The sequence below is a fragment of the Sorex araneus genome, chromosome 5 (genome assembly GCF_027595985.1).
Source record: "Sorex araneus isolate mSorAra2 chromosome 5, mSorAra2.pri, whole genome shotgun sequence".
NCBI classification, from domain to species: domain Eukaryota; kingdom Metazoa; phylum Chordata; class Mammalia; order Eulipotyphla; family Soricidae; genus Sorex; species Sorex araneus.
This window is the reverse complement of record NC_073306.1, coordinates 83,857,509-83,876,450: the sequence shown is the minus strand read 5'-3', so window position 1 is coordinate 83,876,450 and position 18,942 is coordinate 83,857,509. Positions and strand designations below refer to the sequence as shown.

The following is an 18,942-nucleotide window of genomic DNA, read 5'->3' as shown; positions in this document are numbered from 1 at the left end:
CTTGGCCAGACAGCATCTCCGCAGAGCTCCTCCGTGCGTATCAGCGGCAGTGTCTATCACTGCAACAGTGCCTGGCAGAGAAAAGGAGCTGAAGAACCCCGACAGGGATCCCCTTCTCCCCAGAAATAAGTGAGGTGTGGGAGGTCGGGGGCTCTAAAGAGAATGTGAGAAAGAAGGCCGGGGCAGGGGCTGCATCTCTGGGAGTTAGACTGTAGGAAGCTGACTCTTAGCGGACGGGGGGGGGGTGGTGGTCGGGATTCGGGAATAGGGAAATAAATATAAAATAAGGGCACAGGAGAGGTCCCCCGGTACTGCCCACCCCGGGTGAGACCTGTGGCGCTCACGGGTTGTGGCCAGCAGAGGGCGCCGCAGACTAGACCACGGTGAGACCTCAGTGTGTGTGCGCGTGCGTGCCTGGAGGCCGGGGAGGAGAGTGCGATGCCCCAGGAAGCCGCCAGGGGTTGCTGCGGCTTTTTTTCGGGGGCGCTCCGGGCAGTATGGGGGTGGGGCGAGGTGGAGGGGAGCGTCAGACTTCTGGGCGGCTGAGCTGGCCGGAGGCTGTGAGTCAGCGGAGGTCGGGATGATGAGGTCACTCCTAGACCTGGGGAGAGAATGACCGACTGTGTATATGTGAGCTGGGTGTGTCTGTTGTCTGTGCACCCTATTGCTGGGCTCACAATTGTGCCTTTTTGTGTCTTATGGTCAGGCTTCATGATGTCTTTATTTTGCAAACTGCCTCCTTCACGGGGTGAATCTTTTCTTTTATGGGGGCCACACCCAGCTGTCCTGTCCTGGGGCTGTTCCTGGCTCTGGCCAGCAGTAACCCTTGGCCATGCTTGGGAGACCCTGTGTGATGCTGGCAGTTGGAACCTGAGTCAGGTGGGGTGCATGGCAAACACCTTAGCCCCTGTGCTATCTCTCTGGCCTCTGATGAACCTTATGCCTCACACTTACACTCATTGCACACGCATTTGCACACAGCACGTACGAGTTCTCCTGCCGGTACCACATTATACCATGCTCACCCACGTAGGAAGTTTGCTTGGGGGCCACATCCCGTGGGACTCAGGGATACTTCCAGCTTGGTGCTGGGGGGCCATTCCCAGAGGTACTGGGGGCTGTTCACTGCTGGGAATGGAACTGGAACTCCCACTTGTGAAACTTGAGCTCTGGGCCTTTAAGCTATCCCGACAGCCCCCACATGGGCAGTTACACCTTTTCCTAGAAGTCAATAAAACCTGTTAAAATGAAGAGATGATACAGAGTGCAGAGCTGAGAGTGGTGTGAAGAGGCCCAGGCTCTCTCTGAGACCAGCTCACGGAACTTTCTCCATATTCTGCTTATTTCTTTTGCTTTTTTGGTTTGCACCTGATTGTGCTCAGGGCTTCTCCTGGCTCAGTGCCTAGGGATTGGTTCTGGTGGTACTCTGGGGTCCAGGTGATGCAAGGGATTGAGCCTGGTCTCCTACACAAACAGCAGGTGCTCCAGCCTGCTGAGCATCTTTCCAGCTCTCTCTCTCTCTCTCCTCTTTTTTTTTTTTTTTGCTTTTTGAGTCACACCCAGCAATGCTCAGGGGTTATTCCTGGCTCTGCACTCAAGATTACTCCTGGTGTTGCTCAGGGGACCCTTTGGGATGCCAGGGATCAAATCCCGGTCGACCATGTACAAAGCAAATGCCCTACCTGCTGTACTATCCTTCCGGCCTGTTGTTCTCTCTCAGTTTTATCCCAAAGCCCGTTTCTGAGCTACCAGCACTGACCTCCCAGCCCCACCCCTTGCTGTGGTTCTGTCCTTTCCCAAACTCCCCAGGTCCACTTGTGCCCACTCCTCGTAGCTCAGCCTGGCCAGGGAATAAGACTGTTTCCTAAGACAGTGATCTGGGGCCAGAGTGAACCCCATTTTTATCCTGAGCTGCTCTGCAATCACATGTTTAGGAATTTCAGGGCATCTAGCTGGAGTGGCAGTAGGCTAGGAGCAGGTGGGCACCTATGGGGCTCAATAGGCTGAAGGGTGTGCCATGCATGCAGGAGCCTGGGCATCCCCGGGCTCCCAAGCACCCCAGATGTGACCCCCCAAATCAAACTAAAAAAAAAAAAAGATACTGGGGCTGGAGCGATAGCGCAGTGGGTAGGGTGTTTGCCTTGCACGTGGCCGACCCGGGTTTGATTCCCAGCATCCCATATGGTCCCCCGAGCACCGAGCACTGCCAGGAGTAATTCCTGAGTGAAGAGCCAGGAGTAATAATCCCTGTGCATTTCCAGGTGTGACCCCCAAAAAAAAAAAAAAGATACTAACATGGGCCTTTGGAGGTAGAGTCTGAGGAAGAAAAGGCGGGGTGGGGTGGGTGTGTTTGGGGGTTCTCGGGGAAGCAGAGATGGACTTTTGATGGCAGGCTGGGATTCCCAGTGCTGACAAGGGAGTATGTCATCAGCGCCTTCTCACCAGCTGCCACAGCAGTGGGGGGCAGGGAGGGGAAGCTCCTTCCTGATCCTCGCCCGACCTGTTCACCTACCGGGCTTCGGTCCGGAAACCGAGCTTCTCCTGGCTTTGTGGGACTTCCTGTGGAGGGAGAGCTGGCCAGGGATGACCGGCACCCTGCAGAGTCCAGCCTGGCCCTTGTGTGTGCCTGAGTATGCTGATAAGTATGTGTGTCCGTGTGTGTGCTCGTGTGTCTGTGTCCATGTTTGCCTCTTTGTGTGCATGTGTGTGTGTGTGACCTCTCTTAGGGAAGGGAACTGGCCCCTCAACCCCTATGGCCATTGTCCAGAGCTGAGTTAGGAGCACCATGTTGCCCTCCGCCTCCAGAGCATACACAGATCTGACCTGTGCGCCCCTGCGTGTCCTTCTCACACGTCTAGAACAGGCTCCAGGTTCCTGTTCCCTGGAGAGGGAGGTCTGTGAGGGGCAGCATCTGGGATGGGTTTTGGTGGGGGTTACACTTGGCAGTGCTCAGGGATGACTCCTGGTTCTGTGCTCAGGGATCACTCCTGATGGGCGTTAGGGGACCCTGTATGGTGTCGGAGATGGAACCTAGGTTGACTGTGACAAGACAAGTCCCTTCCCCGCTGTCCTGTCTCCCTGGCTCCGTGTCTGTGGAATGGGGAGAACTACCCAGGTAAAAGTCAGAGCCCAGTGAGAGGAGCCCCCGAGGGCCCACCATCCCCCCATTCCTTCCAGCACTCTCCACTGTCCCACCCAGTCAGTGTGGCCTCTTTACTGGCCCTTTGTCCTGGCCGGGTCTGTCTGGGGGCCTGTCCATGCGCAGCAGAGAAAGGGCCCCATTGTGCGGCCTGCCTGTCCGACACAGCAGCTCCCCAAGATTCTCAGAAATGCTCAGCACCCGGCCTGTGGGTGGAGGGCTTTCCCGCAGCAGGCCTGCTGCTGGGCAGTGTGGGGTGCGGCCCCTCCAGGGGAGAGGGAAGGGCTGAGGACGCCCCCTGTGATGGGCCATGCTCTGACTGGGCCCCCACATGCTGTCACCTCAGCCTCGACCCACTCTGATGATTCTCCCTTCGTCTTTGGGGGCTCCCTGGCAGTGCCAGGGTGCCAGGGACCACTTCCTGTGGTGCTATGCTGACTCTTTTGGTGCTTGGGTCCAGCATGCCGCCAAGGCCACACCAGCAGTAAGTAAGAGTACATGGGGTTCTGGGGACCCTTGTGTACCAGATATGCTCTCCAGCCCTTTGCTCTGTCTCCATGGCCCCTACTTTACCTTTTTTTTGGGGGGGTCACACCGGCGATGCTCAGGGGTTACTCCTGGCTCTGCACTCAGGAATTACCCCTGGCGGTGCTCGGGGGACCATATGGGATGCTGGGAATCGAACCTGGGTAGGCCGTGTGCAAGGCAAACGCCCTACTCGCTGTGCTATTGCTCTATCCCCTGGTTTTGGCTTATGAGTCACATCCGGTGGTGCTCAGGGCTCTCTCCCAGCTCTGAGCTCAGCAATCACTCCTGGGGGGTTCAGGAACCCTGTGGGAGGCAGGGATTGAACATGGGCTGGTCATGTGCGAGGCGCACATGTGCCTCGCCTGCTGTCCTACCTCTCCTGCCGTCTCCTTCTTAACCGAGGGGAGATGTGGATCACCGTGATAGGAGCTTCCAAGAGGAGTGGGCCACAGCCCCTTCCCCTGTTCTGTGGAACCGAAAGTGGCTTCCAGGGACTTTTGGTATCATTCGCATAGTGTCACTCCTTGCCTCAGTTTCCCCATTGAGGCATATTGAAAAGTTCCTTCTGACAGAGTTTCCTAATAAAGGAAGTTGTCCCAGGAGAGGGCTGGAGCGATAGCACAGTGGTATGGCATTCGCCTTGCACAGAGCCAACCCGTGTTTGATTCCTCTGTCCCTCTCAGAGAGCCTGGCAAGCTACTGAGAGTATCTTGCCCGCACGGCAGAGCCTGGCAAGCTACCCATAGTGTATTCTATATGCCAAAAACAGTAACAATAAGTCTTACAATGAGAGACGTTACTGGTGCCCGCTCGAGCAAATCGATGAGCAATGGGATAACAGTGACAGTGACAGTCCCAGGAGAAGCAAAGAATTGTTGAAGGAGAGAGAAAAGGAAGCGGTGGGGCCTGCGAGATAGTGCAGGCACTTGTCCAGCACACAGCCACCCCCGGTTTGATGCCCTGACATCTTGTAGGGCCCCCCCAAGCACGGCCCCCCAAGCACAGCCAATGACCCTTAAGGAGATGAAGGGCAGAGGAGGAGTGGCAAAGGGGGGTTTGGGTGAGAGCCAGGGCGAGTGGTGGGAGAACCGGGCAGGGAGGGGTGTCTCTCCTGAGCCAGAGGATGAGCCCCAGACTCCAGAGGGATCAGGGCCTCCCTGGGGTCCCCAGACAGCTGGCCATCAGCTGCCCGTTCCTAGACAGTGCCCGCCCATACCCACCGCACCTGCCAGTTTATTTCTGGAACCACAGCTGAGAGCGGGGGTGGGCAAGGGGGGTGTCTGTGAAGGAATGAGAAGTCTGGAAGAGAGGAAAAAGGTTCTAGAACTGGGTTGGGGTCAAAGGGCCAGGATCCCGAGGGGAGCAGAGGAGGGCAGGGCACCCACTTGGCAGACCCCAGGGGTGGGAAGGATGGGGGGGGCGGGGAGCAGGAGGCAGTGCACCGCATTTCAGACAGTCCAGCCTGAGTCAGGTGGGTGCTGTGGACGAGAGGTGGAGAGAGCATCTTGTCCTCACTCCCAGGTCGGGGTCCCCATTCTGTACCCCTAGATGCCCTGTTCCTAGAGTGCCCTGCATTCTCCCATGTGCCTCTCACTTTCGTTTTTTATTTCCACTTTTTTGAGAGGCAGCACACCCAGCAGTGCTCAGAGCTTGCTCCTGAGAGACTCTGCACTCAGGGATCACTTCTGGTGGGCTCAGGGGGACCTGATGGGGTGCCCTAGATGGAACCCCGGCCAGCTGTGTGCAAGGCCGGGACCCTACCCGCTGTTCTCTCCAGCCCCTCCTCTGGTTATTGTAGGTTATTGCAGGCTAGGACTGGGGGCCCCAGGGCCTGCGCTGTCTGCACCGGAAGCGTCTCTTCCCTGCCTCCGCGGGGGTCCCCAGGCCTGGCTTCCTGCCTGTCTTGCTGGGCTCTGAACCTTGCTGTGGAGCAGGGGTGGGGCCGGCACCCACCTTCCACCTAGAGCTCCCGGTGCGGGGGGCTTGGGCAGTCCCTGCCCTTCCTCGGACCGCCCCTCTGGCACATTCCAGCCCGAATAAAGCTGCATTCCTCCTGCCCCGCCTGTCGGCCGCGCCCTTGGCAGCTGGCACCCCGCGGGGCTAGGGGCAGCAGCTGGTCGCCCCCCGGAGGGGCGCAGGATGGGGTCTGGGTGGGAGGTGGGGGAGAGAGGTGGGGGAGGCCCCTTCCGACTCTGCACTCCGGCCTGTCCACTGCAGGCCGGAGGCTGCGGGCCCTTTAAGAAGCCCCTCTGCCCCCGAGGCCGAAGCCCCAAGTGCAGGACTTCGATTTCCGCTGCGGAGCCCCAGCGGGCGGCTGCATCAGGCCCCGCGGAGTCGGACTCAGCCCTGACCTCACCCCGGCGGCGCCGCAGCCTGCAGGCCTTATAAGGAGAAGCCCCAAACAAATCGAGGAAGCCTCCTCGGCCCCCCACCCGGACTATATTTACCCGGAGGAGGTCCCAGAATAACCTCCCCCTTGTCCTGCTGCTGGGGGCCGAGTGGGCGGCTCCTAGGGGGACTCCTCTCCCCAGTGCTTCCTGCTCTGACCTCATCCTGCGCGCCCTGAGCCCAGCTCGGCACGGCCCCCGCCGGACGCCGCTTCCCCAGAGACCCCGTCCTCCCTGACGGGGGACGCGTGTCCTGTGCCTGCCCAAGTCTCCCCTCTGTCCTGTCCTCAGCTCTCAGGGTACCCTCTAGCCCAGTGAGCCCCAAATACTGAAACAATGTTTTAAAATTAATTTAAATTTGGACTGGAGCGATAGCACAGCGGGTAGGGCGTTTGCCTTGCACCTGGTGGACCCAGGTTCGATTCCCAGCATCCCACATGGTCCCCCGAGCACCGCCAGGAGTAATTCCTGAGTGCAGAGCCAGGAGTTAAACCCTGTGCATAGCCGAGTGTGACCCAAAATGCAAAAAGAAATTAATTTAATTTAAAAAATTAGGGCCATACCCAGTGGTGCTCAGGGCTCACCTGGTTCTGTGCTGAGGAATTATTCCTGGGCTCAGGGGACCGTATGGTAGGTCAGGAGCAAAGCCGGGCTGAATGCTGGCAAGGCAGGCGCCTTTCCTATGGCCCCCTCTCTCCTGCCCAGCCCAGAAGCTCGCCCTACCTGTCCCCTCTGCTGAGCGCCACCCTGCACCCCGGGGCAGCTCCTCTCGAAGACCCTGGAGTGCCCCTGGATTCTGCAGCTCCCAGGGGTTCATAGATCAGAATCGCTGCTGCCCCCCACCAAGCCCACCTTCCCCCCAACCCCCCACAGCAGATCACAACTCTTGACCTCTTTCCCATTCCATTCCTTTCTCACGTGTCATCCCTTGCTCATGGATTTGCTTGAGCAGGCGCCAGTAACGTCTCCATTCATCCCTGTCGCATGCTAGTGTAGCCCAATGGCGTCTGCTCGCTCCGTGAACACGAAGAGCATATTTTACCAGCCTCTTCTTACTCGTCCTTCCCAACACTGCCTACTGGGGCCTCTTTCAGGGACAGGGGAATGAGGCCCATTATTGTTACTGTTACAACTCCTTTTTCACATATTTTGGGTTTTCAGCCACACCTGGCAGTACCTAGGACTCTAGGCTCTGTGCTCAGGGATCACTCTTGGGGGTGCTGGGGATTCAGTCCCAGCAGCCATGTCCCTGCGTCCTTTCTCTCCGGCCCTCTCCTGGGTTTGAATTTGGTTTCTTCTCAGAAGTTCCTGTCCCCTGGGCTTGCAGTAACAGCTGAGACTTTGGGTGGCAAAGACACGCCCCCAGCCAGTGCCGCCCGGCCGGCTGGGGGTACAAACCCTGGGCTCCAGGCTGTCCAGTCCACTGCACACCCCGCCCTGCCTGGAGAATGGGCTGGTGTGGAGTGCCTCGAGGGCCAGGATGGGCGCACAGATCCTGGGAAGGCTTGCCAGAGCCTCTGTCCCTGGTGCCTCTCGCAGGCAGGGGTGCCCGAGGGCCTGGGTGCTCAGCGCTTCCTCAGCGTGGGCAGGAGGAAGCCCGGGGCCTTGTTGGCTATGGGCTCAGGAAGAAAGGGGTGGAGGGTGGGGACGCAGGAACCAGGACCCCAGGGTGGGGTGACTGGGAAATGGGGGTCTGGGCACCCAAGCCAAGACCTCTGGCCAGAGGAGGGAGTGGCCAGGCCAGCGGGGGGCCAGGAAGGAGGCCTGGGGCCGACAGCAGTGCGCTACCGCGGGGCGGAAGGGCCTAATCCCTGACAGGCTCTCCAGAGCCGAACACTTGCCCGGCGCCCCGCCCCCACTGGGGCTGGCGGGAGGTGTCACCAGATCCTTCCCTGCTGGTGAGCTGGGAGCGGTTTCTATTTGGGGACCCTGACTTCAGGGCTTCAGCCTGACCCAGGGACCCAGAGAATGAATGTGTGTGTGGGGGGGGGTGCTGGGGGGTGTTGTCAGGGAGCTGTGGCTGGGTGGGCATCCTTAGGGGTCCAGTTGGAAGCACCCCAACACTGCTCCCGGCCCCTCTTCTGCTGGCTCTCAGAGACACTCTGGAGAGGAGCCCTGAAGCCCCTCCCCAGCCCCCCGGCCCAGGGTCCCTCACCAAGGCTGGATCTGGGTCCAGAGAGGCTCATCACTGACCCGTGGCCACACAGCCTGACTCAGGCAAGCACTCTGCCCAACCCCCCACCTCGGCCACATACATCACTGGCCAGACCAGACAGTTGTTTGGGTCTGGGGGGCAGAGGGGCTCATTATACTGGCGGCACTGAGGGGCCTGCAGGGAGGACACGGTGCATGGGGTGGGTAATGGCTATAATCACTGGGGACAGATGACAGGGTGGCTCTAAGGCTGAGGTCACCTGGACTGGCCCCCAGACAAGCGGCACCCCTGCATGCCCGGTCCCTAGCACACGGGCTGTCATCCCCTCCGCTCCCCAGGAGCCACAGCCCCGCCCCCCAGACAGCCCAGGCAGCCCCCTGGACTGGGAAAGGAAGAACCAGACTTGGCAGTGGGGACGCTCCTTTATTCAGGCAGGAATGGGGGACAAAGGACACAGCGCACCCAGAGGGTCACTGACATCAGAGACAGCCTAGGGGGACGGGGCAGGAAGGCCTGCCCCTTCCACCCCTCAGGCATCCCCAGGCCCAGCCTGTGCCCCCTGACCCCTCAGTGAGATCCAGGGGGCAGCCTCTAGTCTCAGGGTCCCCTTTGCCTGGAGCGGTCCTCTGGCCACACTCCATTTCACCATGACCAGTCAGGCCCCTCAGACAGAAGCCATAGGTCAAGAGATCATGTTGGGGTGCAGCCCCCCCGCAGGGCTGGGCCAAGACCTGCTTCAGTCCTCCCCAGAGGACCAGGAGTCCCCCTCCCCCTCCCCCTGGGTGAATTGCAGGAACTGCCCTGGGCCCAGATTCAGGGTAGCCCCTGCCCAAGGGGTCTTCAGGGTGCCGGCCACCTCCTCCTGGGGGCCCTGCTGATCCCCCATCAAGGTCCCCAGTTTCCCCTGCCCCCCCTCCTCAGACAGCTCCAGCCCGTTCATCACTCCCCCATTCACGTGCTCCAGCTCCTCCTGCAAGCTGGGGCCCTGCCCATTCACCCCCAGAGGCACCCCCGCATCTAGGCCCCCCTGCCCCACCCCAAGAAGGAGCTGGGGGTCCCTCCCCGAGGGCACAGAGTCAGAGCTCTCCTTAGAGCTGGAGGTCTCAGCGTCCCCCCAGCCTGCGCCCCCAGGGATACTCAAGTCCATGCCCTCAGACTCTAGGGGGCGCCCTCTCTCAGGGCCAACAACAGAGGCCGCGGGCTCTCTTCTGTCTTCCGCCTCTTCCTCCTCCCCACTGTGTTCCTCTTCGTCCTCCCCGCTGTGCTCCTCTCTGTCCTCCCCGCTGTGCTCCTCTCTGTCCTCCCCGCTGTGCTCCTCTCTGTCCTCCCCACTGTCCTCCTCTCCGTCCTCCCCATTCTCCTCCTCATCAGCAAATCCGTCAGACTCGCCCTCCCAGGCTGCAGGCTCCCGCAGGGGCACCTGGTCCTGGGGGTCTGCGAGCCCCCGGGGGGGCCCAGGAAGGAGCGAGGCCTCCGTTGCCAGGTCCTCAAACTCCTCTGACAGCTCAGACTCACGGCCACCTTCCTCCTCCTCCTCCTCCTGCTTCTCCACCCAAGGCTGGCTCTGCAGGCCTTCGGGGGCCAGGGCAGCAAGGGGCTGCTCCTCTGGGGTGTCCCCGGGAGGGGAGGGTCTCTGCTCTCCAGCCAGGGCCCAGCCCGGAGAGGCCGGGGAGCCAAGGTAGAGGCCTAGTGGGGTGGAGTCTGGCAGAGTCTCGCCGAGCTCGTCAGCCTCACTCTCGTCTCTGCTCTCCTCCCCCTCCTCCAGGAGCCCCCCAGAGCCCAGCTCCTGCTCGCCGCCCAACCCCGGAGCTCCGACTTTGTCCTCTAGGCCCCCACAGGCCTCCTGGCCGCCCTCTGCCCAGGGCTGGGGTCCGAGGCTGTCTTGGGTGACCTCAGTGGGAGACAGGGGCTTTGGGGGTCCAGCCTCGGCAGTTTCCATCACTGCCCCAGGAAGCCCAGGCTGAGGGGTGTCACCCCGCTCCTGGTCCCCAGGCACGGGCTCCTCCCAGCTCGTGGGCATGCCTGCGGGGTCCCAGGCCCCCCCAAGTGGTGGGGAGAACCCCGACTCCAGAGTCACCTCTACACCTTCTCTGGCTTCCGCAACTTGCAGCCTCGTCCCCTCCAGAACTTCCTCCCCCACCTCTTCGCTGGCCTGGTGACCTGCGTCCCCCAGGTCCCCAAGCCCCTGCGCCCGGCCCTCTCCAACAGCAGAAGTCCCCGTCGCTGCCTCTGCCCCCCAGGTGGCCTGTGGACAGCCCCACGGGGCAGCCTCCGCAGCTCGCCACACGGGCCCCACGCCCTCTGGCCCTTCCTGGGGAACAGCAAGCTCTGACGTCCCCGGGGGCCCCTCAGCGCCTCCATCCCCGAGGGCGCCCTGGGCTGGGGCCTGCTCTTCGGGCCCCGGGCTCCCGGGCTGGCCCTCCTCACTGGGCCCGGCGCCCCCTGCGGCGGCCAGCAGCACCCCTTCCTGCCCTGCAGACTCCTCCCCTGCCAGGCCCTCCCTCAGGCCCGGCTCATCTTCATCTTCATCTTCGCTGTCCACTGCGGCCCTCCCCGCAGCTGCCTGTTCTCTCCCGCCCCCCTCCGCCCATCTCTGCAGACCCTCGGCTGCAGACTGGAGCAGTTTCTCCTGTGCACACATCAGTGGCTCCGGCTCCTCCTGCTCCAGCGTCACTTTCTCTTCCAGGCCACCGGCCCCTTCCTCGTCCGCCTCGTCCGGCAGGCTCGAGGAGTCCGGGCCCTGAGAGCTCAGGGAGTCTTCGCTCTGCTCGTCCAGTGCTCCCTGTGGTGGCTGCGGCTCCCCCACAGACCCCGGGGGCTCTTCAGCTCCCTTCTCCAGAGGCTCGGCGGGCTCCTGGCTCGGGTCTTCTCGTGGCTGCATGGGCGCTGACGTTTCTGGAGGGGCGGCCGTGGCCAGCGTTCCCCCCGCAGACCCCAGCAGGCCGTGAGTCTCCACTCCCCAGGCTCCCAGGGTCTCTGCACTCCCCCCTTCCTGGGTCCACAACTCCGGCGTCACTTCTTCCAGAGGGTTCGGTGGCTCTGAGTCCTGCCCGGGAGAGGCCGGTGGCTCTGCTGTCCACGCCTGCTCTCCGCCACCTCCCAGGACCCCCGACAGCTGCCCAGTCCCACTCTCCAGGGCCCCCCCGTCCTGCTGGTTCTGGCCGTCTGGAGCCCTCAGTGGCTCTTGCTTCTCTTTCTCCAGAGCTGTCCAGGTCTCTGGGTCCCCGCCCGAGGGGGCACTGAGGGGCTGCTGCATCTCCTCCGCGGGTCCCCAGGTCTCCTGCGGTGCATCTTCGAGAGCCTTCCGTGGCTCCTGATTCTCTCTGTCTTCGGCTAAGTCAGCCTCATGGTTCTCGGCTTCTGGGCAGCTGGGCAGCTCCTGACTTCCCTCCTCGAGCCGTCTCAAGGCCTCTCGGCTCCCCGCTTCCTGAGACCCCCCTGCGTCTTGCGTTTCGGTCCCTGGGCCCCAGTGTATCTGCCCGTCACCTTCAGGAGATCTGATTCCTTCTCCTTCCTCCTCAAGAGGCAGCGGCGCCTGTGGGGCCTCGTTTCCTAAAAACACGTGCGTTTCCTGAAAACATTCGTGTGTCCCTTTTTCTCGAGGACTCGTTCCTCCTCCATCCTTTCCTGCCAAGGACTCCGGCGGCTCCCAACTGTCATTTCCCAGACTTTGCCGTGTTTCAAAGGGCCCATCTGAAAATCTCAGTGGTTCTTCATCCTCCTCCTCCTCCTCCTGCTTCTCCTCCGGGGACTGCAGACCCTCGTGGTCCTCTTTTCCCAGAGTCTCCTGCTGCAGAGACCGCGCGGCCTCTACTTCCCCAGGCCCCTGTGGGTCCCCGGTTTCCTTCAGGCCCAGACCCCCCTCATCTTCCCACACTTCCCGCTGCAGGCTGCTTGCCCTTTGGGCCTCCAGCACCGTTTCCTTCTCTGCCAGCTCCCACAGTGGCCCTTCCCCTTCCTCCTGCACCCTGCCAAACACTCTAACCCCACTGGGCTCTTCCTCTTTGGCCTCTGCACTGGGGGCATCAGGGCTGAGGGGTGGGGCCGCAGAGTACGTGGGGGACAGGCCTGCTCGCGCCTCCTGGTGCTCACCCCCAGGCTCCTCTGGCCCTGGCAGGAGGCCGGCAGAGACGGCAGGCTCGGTGCCGGCCTGCGGGGCCTCTGGTACCTGTTGCTTGCCCGCCTGTGGCTGTGGCTGTGGCTGTGGCTGTGGTGGGGAGACGGGGGCGCCCGGGGCTCTGAGCAGGGCCTCTGCAGCAGAGCAGGGGACCTGAGGGCTGGGGGGGATGGGAGTGCTGGCCAAGGTCGGGGTGTGGGCCTGGAGGAACTCCTGGCTCTTCAGGAAAGCTGGCCTGGGCGTGTCGAGGGCGTTAGGCAAAGGCGAGGAGAGGATGGAGGGGCTGAGGCTGGAGGGCAGAGGCCCCGCGGGCCGGCCTGGCGTCTCAGGGAAAGGCAGCTCCAGCCTGGGGCCTGGAAGGGCAGAGAGGAGAAACGGGTCATTGAGGCAGGAGGCTCCCACGCTTCCACCCCCCCAACCTCGCCCCATGCTGCTGAGTCTCCCACTGATTGGCGGGGTGGGTGGGTGAAGGTGCCAGTGCCCCCCAAAGGGGCCTAGCCAGAGCCGAGAGGCAGTGAGGATTGGCAGAACCCTCCTTACCTGGGAAGCCCAGAGCAGCCTTGGACCCAAGGCCAGGAGGCTGCAGCCGGCCGTTCTCCGCCTCTAGGAGGGTCCTGGAGAGGGGAGGAGGGAGGAGACTTAGTCCACTTAGTCCACTGCCCTCGGGCCCAGGGGCACTGCCGCCCGCCCGACACACAGCCTGGCTGCCGGCTCCCATGCAGTGTGTTCCCTACTCGGTGGGCCCCTTCCCAGCCCGCGAGATGAGATGACCTCATCCTCCCCCGTGTGGGGCCGATTCTCATGCTAATGCTGCCTTTGTCCCTGCGCCATCTGGAGGGTCTGAGGAGGGGGCTTCCTGGGGGGAGTGGGAATTCTCAGGCCGTTCCCATGGGATAGCCCCCCTGCCCCCTCACCCTCCTGCCCTCAGGCACTGCTCAGGGACAAAAAAAAAAAAAAAAAAGCAAAGGAATCCAGCTCCCCGCTCTGCAAACGCTTTCTGTGCCTCAAAAGATGGCCAGGACCCTTCCTCTCACACAGCAATGCTCTGGGGTCCCCTGAGGAGGGTGGGCTGTGGGGCACTCCCTCCCCACCGCAGCTCTATGCTCCCGACTGTGGGGGGACCCCCTTCCTTTACTCCCTTCTCCAGATCCCCCCCACCTGTCTCGGGGCTCCTGCCTTGGTTGACCTGTGGCGTCTGGGGCCACTGTCCTCCGCTGTCCAGTCCGTGGACTCGGGACACAGCCCCCCTAAAGGCCCCTCTGCGGGCTCCCGCCACTGGCCTGGGGTGTCACTCATCACACACCCCACTCTCAGACAAGACCACCTCCCCTCAGTGGGCTGGATGGTGGCGCCCACACAGCCCCTCCCTCTCTGGAGTTGGGGGTGGTTCCAGGGCACAGAACAGTTATAGGCTCTGAAGCCAGAGGAGGGTCCAGGTGAGATGGGGTCTGTATGGAAGTCACAGATGGGGCCCCGAGTGTACAGTGGCTGCGGGCTCAGCGGGGGCGCCCCGCAGTTACCTGTACGTGGCCACCTCCAGGCTGAGCGACATCTTGAGGTGCGCCAGCTGCTGCCGGCCCTCCAGGATCTGAGCGATCTGTCTCTGCAGGTCCTCCTTCTCCTGCTCCAGGCCCTCCACCGCCAGCTGCGGAGGGAGAGGTCAGGGTGGGTGCTGATAGCAGGCGGCCCTCAGAAGGCCCTGGGGAACCTTCCAGAAGGCCCCGGCCCCTCCCCCACCGGCTCCTCCTCAGAGGAGGCTGATGAAACGATCGGTCACACATGCTGCCCAGAATCTGGCTCCCACAGGAAGTGCTCGGGAGGACGCAGAGGCGATGGCTTCCAGAGGGGACCCAGGGCCAGCGGAAGCCAAGATGATTCAGCAGGAGTCTGGGCCCCACACGGGGCCAAGCAGCGGGTCGGGCTGCCCACTGCCCCAGCCCCCTGCCCTGCCCACACGCTCTGGAATCTCTGCCGAGAGGGGAGCGTGGGGAGAGAGGCAGAGGAGGGCTATTTTCTCAGCTGCTGGTCACATCTGCTCGTGAGGGGGGACAGCTGTCCCCGGGCCCTGGAATGTGGGCGTGGGGCCGCGGGGACAGGACGCAGACCACTCTGGGGGAGGTGGGTGCGGGGAACTTGGAGATTCCGCAGGGCCATCGGGGGAGGGCCACCGCGGCCAGGCCCGGCTGCCCTTCCAGGGACTGCCTTGGAGCGCCCCGACCCCCATTCTCGAGCCCGAGTTGGGGGGGGGGGGTCCGCGGGTGCCCCGTTCGGCAGCACCGCACTTCCGGCTCACCTGGAATTTCTCGGTGGCCCGCAGCCGCTCCTGCCACTGGCTGTCCACCCTCTGCTCCAGCGCCGCCCTGAGCTCCAGGAGGCCGCCGCGCTCGGCCCGGAGCTGCTGCAGCTCCAGGCGGCCCTCGCGGGCGCCCTGCACGGCCTGGCCCAGCCGCTCGCGGGCTTGGCCCAGCGACGTCTCCAAGTCGGCCACGCGCTCCTGGTAGCCGCGCACCGCGCCGCGCCACGCCTCGCCCAGCCGTCGCGCCAGCTCCTCCACCTCGGGGGCCGGCGCGGGGGGCGCGCGGGCCGGCGCGGGCCGGCGAGGGGCGCGGGCCGCCGCCTGCGCGTTCAGCCCCGCGCGCTCCTCGTCGTGCGCGGCGCGCAGGGCCTCGCGCTCGCCCTGCAGCTCGGCCACCTGCGCGCGGAGCCAGCCCTGGGCGCGCTGCTCGTCGTCCAGCTCGCGCCGGCTGCGGGCCGCTGCCGCCTCGACGCGCTCGCGGGCCTCGCGCTGCCGCTGCCACCGGCCCGCCACGCCCTCCACCTCCTCGGCCAGGTTGTCGCGAGCCACCTCGGCCACGTGCTTCTCTCGCCAGCGCTGCTCGACGAGGGCGCGCAGGGCCGCCAGCTCCTCGTCGGCGCGCGCGCGCCAGGAGGCGTCCCCGGACTGGGCCCGCAGCCCCCCGAGCTCCGCGCTCAGCGCCTCATTCTGCTCCTCCAGCGCCTTGACCCGGGCCAGATAGGCTTCCAGGCGCCGGTTGAGCTCCCACATCTGAAAAGACTCCTCTCCAAGGCAGCCCTCCATCCTGCTCGACGGATCCACCGCGCGGGGCGTCAAGGCGCGGGGCGCTGGGAGAAGCCCGCGGCTGGCGAAGCTTTTCTGAGGAGAGGGAGAGCCGAGCGCCTGGGACAATGAGCGGGCGGAGAAACCCGAGCGACTGCGCCGGGAGTGGGAGCGAGGCTATTCATACTCCCGCCGGCCTGGCGGGGAAGGGGGCGGGACGCAGGCCTTAACCCCTTAGAGCGCAGCGTCCCGCGCAGCCTCCGCCCCGCGCTGGGCGGGACCCGTGCGCACCAGCCGCGGGGTCCAGAGCCTGCGGAGGGGCTGCCCGTGTCCGATTTCTCCCCTCGTCTCACTTGGTGCATCCCTAGTACTCTCGTTTCTGCAATCCCAAAACGGGCGCGGTGAAGGGACGCCCTTGGGGCGGCTGGCAGGCTGGACCGGGCATAGCACGTGCAACGGGTCTGGAGGCGCCTGCTGGGAGGACACGAACGCGCGCGCCGCAGTGGGCACCGACCCGGGACTCTGCACTGAAGCGCGCGCCCGTCCGCTGTTCTCGGCGGGGGACCGGCCCCTCTGGGCCTCGGAGCCCGGGATTTTGGGCAGAGGGCGGCCCCTGGTGGTCACCAGATGAGCCAAGACCAGCGAAGTCGGCTCCCCTCAGGGCCACCCACCTGCTAGATGTACTGTGAGCTCTGGACGATACTTCAGATAACGTTCGTTGTTTTTTTTTTTCTTCTTTTTTCTTTCTTTTTTTTTTTGTGTGTGTGTTTTTGTTTGGGGCCACACCCGGTGGTGCTCAGGTCTTACCCCTGGCTCTGTGTTCAGGGATGACTCCCGGTGGGCTGGAGGAACCATGCTGGGTGCTGAGGGACAAAACCCTCAGTGGCCGGACACAAGGAAAGCCCCTCTCCACTCACCGTGGCTCCAGCCCCTGGGGGAGGTTTTCTGGAGGCCCTGAGCAGAGCCGGGAGCAGAGGAAAGGGTCGAAGCAGTGGTCAGGGAGAGTGGACTCCCTGGGACTTGAGCAGGGGCGCATTTCTGCTGAGTTCAGTTTGATCAAACCTATAGCACTGACTGAGCCCCAGGGGAGGGGGACTGTGCTGGCCGGAGGGGCTCCTGGTGGACACAGGTGCCGCTGAGTGTGGTGGCCACTGAGCCCAGGGGCAGAGATGCTGGCAGGGGCTGATGCTTCTGTGGGAGGAAGGCCTGGGGGGTGGCCAGGTGTGCTGCAGGGGTCTCAGCAGGGACCCCAAAGATGGGGAGGATGGGGGAACCTGTTTTTTCATCCCCACAATCTGCCCTTTGGCTCTGACAGGGATCCCGGAAGTTGTGTCTCAGAAACTTGTTCTCTTGGGGTCTCTCCTCTCTTGCTTCCTATCTGGTGACAGGTGCTGCAAAATACTTGAAATGCTCTGGGGTCCTTGAGGGGGTGCCCTAGGGAAGTGGGGGACATTGAGGTAGGGATTCTGCCCCTATTCTCCTCATCCTCCCCAGTGGATTGCAGGGAAATATGATTGGGACTGCTTTTCACTCCAGCGAATCCTGTAACTTCTCTAAACATGCCTCAGTTTACCTATGTGGTGAAGGGGGGGGGTTGCACTTCCTCATCCCCATTACATCATTCTGAGATGAAACAATACTCTGAGAGGACCATGGGAGGTCCCTGTACAGAACTCTCTGAGGACCATCCCTGTGGCCTCAGAGGAGTTGATGCTTCCACGGACCCCTCACAGGAACACGAGACTGTGGGGAGCAGAGGTGGTGCGGGATCAGGGGTCCTGCTGCAGGAGCAGGAAGGAGAAGAGGTGTAATCCAGCCTCCACAGAGGGCCAGGCTGACCTAAAACACTTAGGCCTTGGAGACCAGTGTGTAGCACAGCAGGGAGGGGTTTGCCTTGCATGTGACTGACATGGGTTCGATCCCCAGCATCCCATATGGTTCCCTGAGCACCACCAGGGGTAGTTCCTGAGTACAGAACCAGGAGTAACCCCTATGCATTGCTGGGTGTGACCCCAAAAGCAATTAATTAATTAATTAATTAAAATAAAATAAATGAGTGGATAGATAAATAAAACCCTTAGGGCTTGAAATGCAGGGAAACGGAGTCCTGTGGCCACAATCTGGCCTGTAGGCACTCACCGAGCACAGCCACAGAAGATGTCCCCTTTTGTCCTGGGTCACTTGGCTCATGTGGGGTTGTGGCCTGTTCGGCTTATCTCCCTGCAGGCAGGACACATCCCGGCACTATGGGCTGTCATAGTAGATAGATATAATGCTCAGGAGAGGGGCCAGAGACATGACATGGCTAAGATGCTTGCCTTCCAGAGTGCTAATGTGGGTTTGAGCCCAAGTCAGGAGTAGGAGTGAACCCTGAGCACAGAGCCAAGAGTAAGCCCTGAACAATGCTGGGTCTGGCCCCACAACCAAAGGAACGAATGAAGCTCTGGGGCACCCACAAAGATGTCCTCAAGAAAGTGAGGGTGGTGCTCGCTTTGGCAGCACATATACTAAAATTGGAACGATACAGAGAAGATTAGCATGGCCCCTGCGCAAGGATGACACGCAAATTCGTGAAGCGTTCCATATTTTTTGATAACAGCAGCGTATGTACCTCTTCCAACTTATCACAACCTCTTCCCTGATTCTATGACAGCGACACAACTACTGGTTCCAAGTAGACGATGAAGGAAGATAAAGTCCTTATGTATATAGCTTTTTTCTTTCTTGAGAATTCATCTTGAGTTATCTTTTATTTAGATAAAAATAAAGAGACAAGGGTCTACTGTCATTTGTATACAATTCCTGTTACCTGGAAAAATAAAAATGTTAACAGAAAAAAAAAAAGAAAGTGAGGGTGGAGCTGGAGCAATAGAACAGTGGGTAGGGTGTTTGCCTTGCACACGGCCGACCCGGGTTCGATTCCCAGCATCCCATATGGTCCCTCAAGCACCACCAGGGGTAATTCCTGAGTGCATGAGCCAGGAGTAACCCCTGTGCATCACCAGGTGTGACCCAAAAAAAGAAAAAAAGAAAGTGAAGGTGAGGTCACAGTGATAATACATCCCTTGCACACAGCTGACCCGGTTCTATCCCCAGCATCAGCATCTCATATGGTCCTCCCAAGCACTGCCAAGAGTGATTCCTGAGTGCAGAGCCAGGAGTAACCCCTGAGCACTGCCTGGTATGGCCCCAAAACCAGGGGAGAGAGAGAGAGGGAGGGCCGGGGAGAGAGAGAGAGGAGAGAGGGCGAGAGGGCTCTGTGGGTTGTCCCTGGGGGTTCTGTCCTTGGTCCTGACTGTTACAAGTTACTTATTAAAGACCTGGATGCCTGAGTGAGAGAGAAAGTGCAGAGGGAAGGTGCTTGCCTTGCACCTGGCTCACTAGGGTTTGATCCCTGGTATCACAAAGAACCCGAGTCCCATCTGGAGTGGTTCCCAGCACCGCTGAGTGCGTCCCCAAAACCAAAGAAACAGAAAAAAAAATGAGACAAGTAGATGCAAAAGCCCAGGTTAGAGGCGTTAACATTCCCCTTGCCCCTCCCACCGGGGGTACATCCTT

At 61.7% G+C, this 18,942-nt stretch overlaps 1 protein-coding gene and 1 non-coding gene across 2 annotated transcripts; one reads left to right on the top strand and one right to left on the bottom strand.

Moving 5' to 3' along the window:
- Window positions 1-8,636: 8,636 nt before the first annotated feature.
- NES (nestin) lies at window positions 8,637-15,507 on the bottom strand. Its single transcript, XM_055139537.1, has 4 exons — window positions 14,620-15,507; window positions 13,847-13,971; window positions 12,867-12,940; window positions 8,637-12,679 (listed from the first exon to the last, which is right to left on the bottom strand). The coding sequence occupies exons 1-4, from the start codon at window positions 15,403-15,405 to the stop codon at window positions 8,946-8,948; spliced, it is 4,719 nt and encodes a 1,572-aa protein (XP_054995512.1). The 5' UTR covers window positions 15,406-15,507; the 3' UTR covers window positions 8,637-8,945.
- Window positions 15,508-17,867: 2,360 nt separating this feature from the next.
- On the top strand, window positions 17,868-17,974 carry LOC129405210 (U6 spliceosomal RNA). Its single transcript, XR_008630393.1, has one exon. It is a non-coding gene; the product is annotated as a U6 spliceosomal RNA (small nuclear RNA).
- The last annotated feature ends 968 nt before the right edge of the window (window positions 17,975-18,942 follow it).